Genomic DNA, 1,970 nt, shown 5'->3' with positions numbered 1-1,970 from the left:
CTGTCCACGGCGTGTGATGGATATTGATTTTAATGTCTTGCACTTATTTTCTTTTATTCTTTTGTGGCACTTTTATTCCATTTCTCACTGCTTACCATTGAAATTTTCAAATTTGATCAGGTCTATATATTGTTTCTATCAAATGCATGTCATGACAGACGTTTTCCCATATTAATTTTGCAAATTTTTTGTTTTTGTTGCCAGACGGCTCTTTCAGTGCTTTTGCGTTTTTTATTCTTTCGTTTTTTTCTTTAATTCATACTTTAGATTTTGAATTTGTATTTTAGTGTTTCAACGTTTTGTCGTGTTGACAATTGCAAAAAAATTATTATTTTTTGAAAATTGCTGTTTATTTTTATTTAACGATTTTTTCATTCCATTCCATTTCGATTTTTTACTTTTTGGATTATAGTGAAAGTTGGGTCAAGGGCGGCCGGGCGGAAGCGGAACCCTCGTCGAAGAGTTTGTGACAATCGGCGAAGTGCGCGTGGATTCGGCTCAATTTGGTCGAACCGTATCCATGCTATTTGAGTGCTGTACTCGAGGTGGTGTAGCTGATGCAGCTCGAGTTGCGGTTTGGCGATCTGATTTTGGCTGTAAACGGTGTTGATGTGCGGGAAATGAGTCATCGTGATATTGCGGAAATGATCGCCCGCTGCGACCAGTCGACTTGTTATTACTGTTCAACCAGCCGCTCCTTTCTACAATCGCTTGTTCTGGTACAGCGTTGAACGAACGTCGCGCCCCCTGTCGTCGTTATAGCAATTTCATCACACCTATAGCCGACTGTTTGACCTATGAAAGTGTTGTTGAACAAGACATCGGCGAACAGAGGACAGGGAGATAGTTTCTGGTCGTACGGTACCAAAAAAAAATCGACCCAGTGAGGCCGGGATGGTGCTGAAAATAGCCACCCATTCAGTCGTCGAATGATTTGCTCCATACCTGGGAGAATGGATTCCAACCCACGGGACCAGTTTTGGATCGGAACCAGAAGCCTTGAATTTTACTTTTACCCAAAGCTGTTTTTGGTGTACATTGGGTTCAGTGCCGGTCGGCTTCACCAGCAGTATTCAAAAAAGAAAAAATATTTCGGTCCAGCTTTGCAAACACTCAAAGCTCAGAAAGCTCGTGCGCATACTGTACTGCTGAAAATTTATTCCGACCATATTGTCGCTGTGAACAGTCATGGTTTAGCATTGCAACAATTCAACAATGTTGACGTAGCTTTTGTTGCCTCCTGTCCGGAGAATAGGCAGTATTTTTGCATTACCACATTGCAGGCTGCTAATTATGAAAAGCAGCTTCGACCTGCATCCGAAGCCGTATCCCATGTTTTTGCTGTCGACCCTGAACTGAGTCCACATTCGTTGCATTGCTTAAACGGAAGAACTTGCATAAAACTTAGCTCTCCAGCTTTAATACCAGAGAGTGCTTGTCTTGAATTTCCCGCTCTGTCATCTCCTGTACTCAGGGCTCTCTGTTCTGTTTTCCACCCACCCAATCCCACGCTATTGATGATGACTTCTACTTCATGAGCAGGCTTTTTCTACCCCTATCTACAATTTGGCAACCTTATTGGTTCTTCGTTATCTTATGATGACTTTTATCACACTGCATGTTACTTTCCATTAATACGGCACCTTCACTCATTACTTGAAATATTTCTTTTTTTCTTTAACTTATCAGGCATCATTTTTCAGCGGTTTACGATCCTACGCTCTCTTGAAATTTTACATTCTATTAAAGCTTTGTATTCCACCATGTGAACTTTGGTCACTTGCTCAAATGGAATAATCATAAATCTTCAACTTATTGCATAATAATCCTTGGATATTTAGACTAATTTAGAAATGTACATGTATTTCTGATGTAAAAATTATTTTAAAAACAAAAAGATACTTACATGGCACTGGTTTCAAGTACACGTTCGCCCTGATGTCATTTTGCAGTTGGTGATCGTTCTGAAT

The 1,970-nt window shown here is 40.3% G+C and overlaps 1 protein-coding gene across 1 annotated transcript; it reads left to right on the top strand.

Annotated features, from left to right (window-relative positions):
• Positions 1–929: 929 nt before the first annotated feature.
• Positions 930–1,538, top strand: Tsp_15778 (conserved hypothetical protein). Its single transcript, XM_003370365.1, has one exon. The coding sequence runs from the start codon at positions 930–932 to the stop codon at positions 1,536–1,538; it is 609 nt and encodes a 202-aa protein (XP_003370413.1).
• The last annotated feature ends 432 nt before the right edge of the window (positions 1,539–1,970 follow it).

This window comes from Trichinella spiralis (genome assembly GCF_000181795.1).
Source record: "Trichinella spiralis strain ISS 195 chromosome Unknown Scfld869, whole genome shotgun sequence".
NCBI classification, from domain to species: domain Eukaryota; kingdom Metazoa; phylum Nematoda; class Enoplea; order Trichinellida; family Trichinellidae; genus Trichinella; species Trichinella spiralis.
Note: the sequence above shows the minus strand (reverse complement) of the source record. Positions and strands in the feature narration are given on the sequence as shown.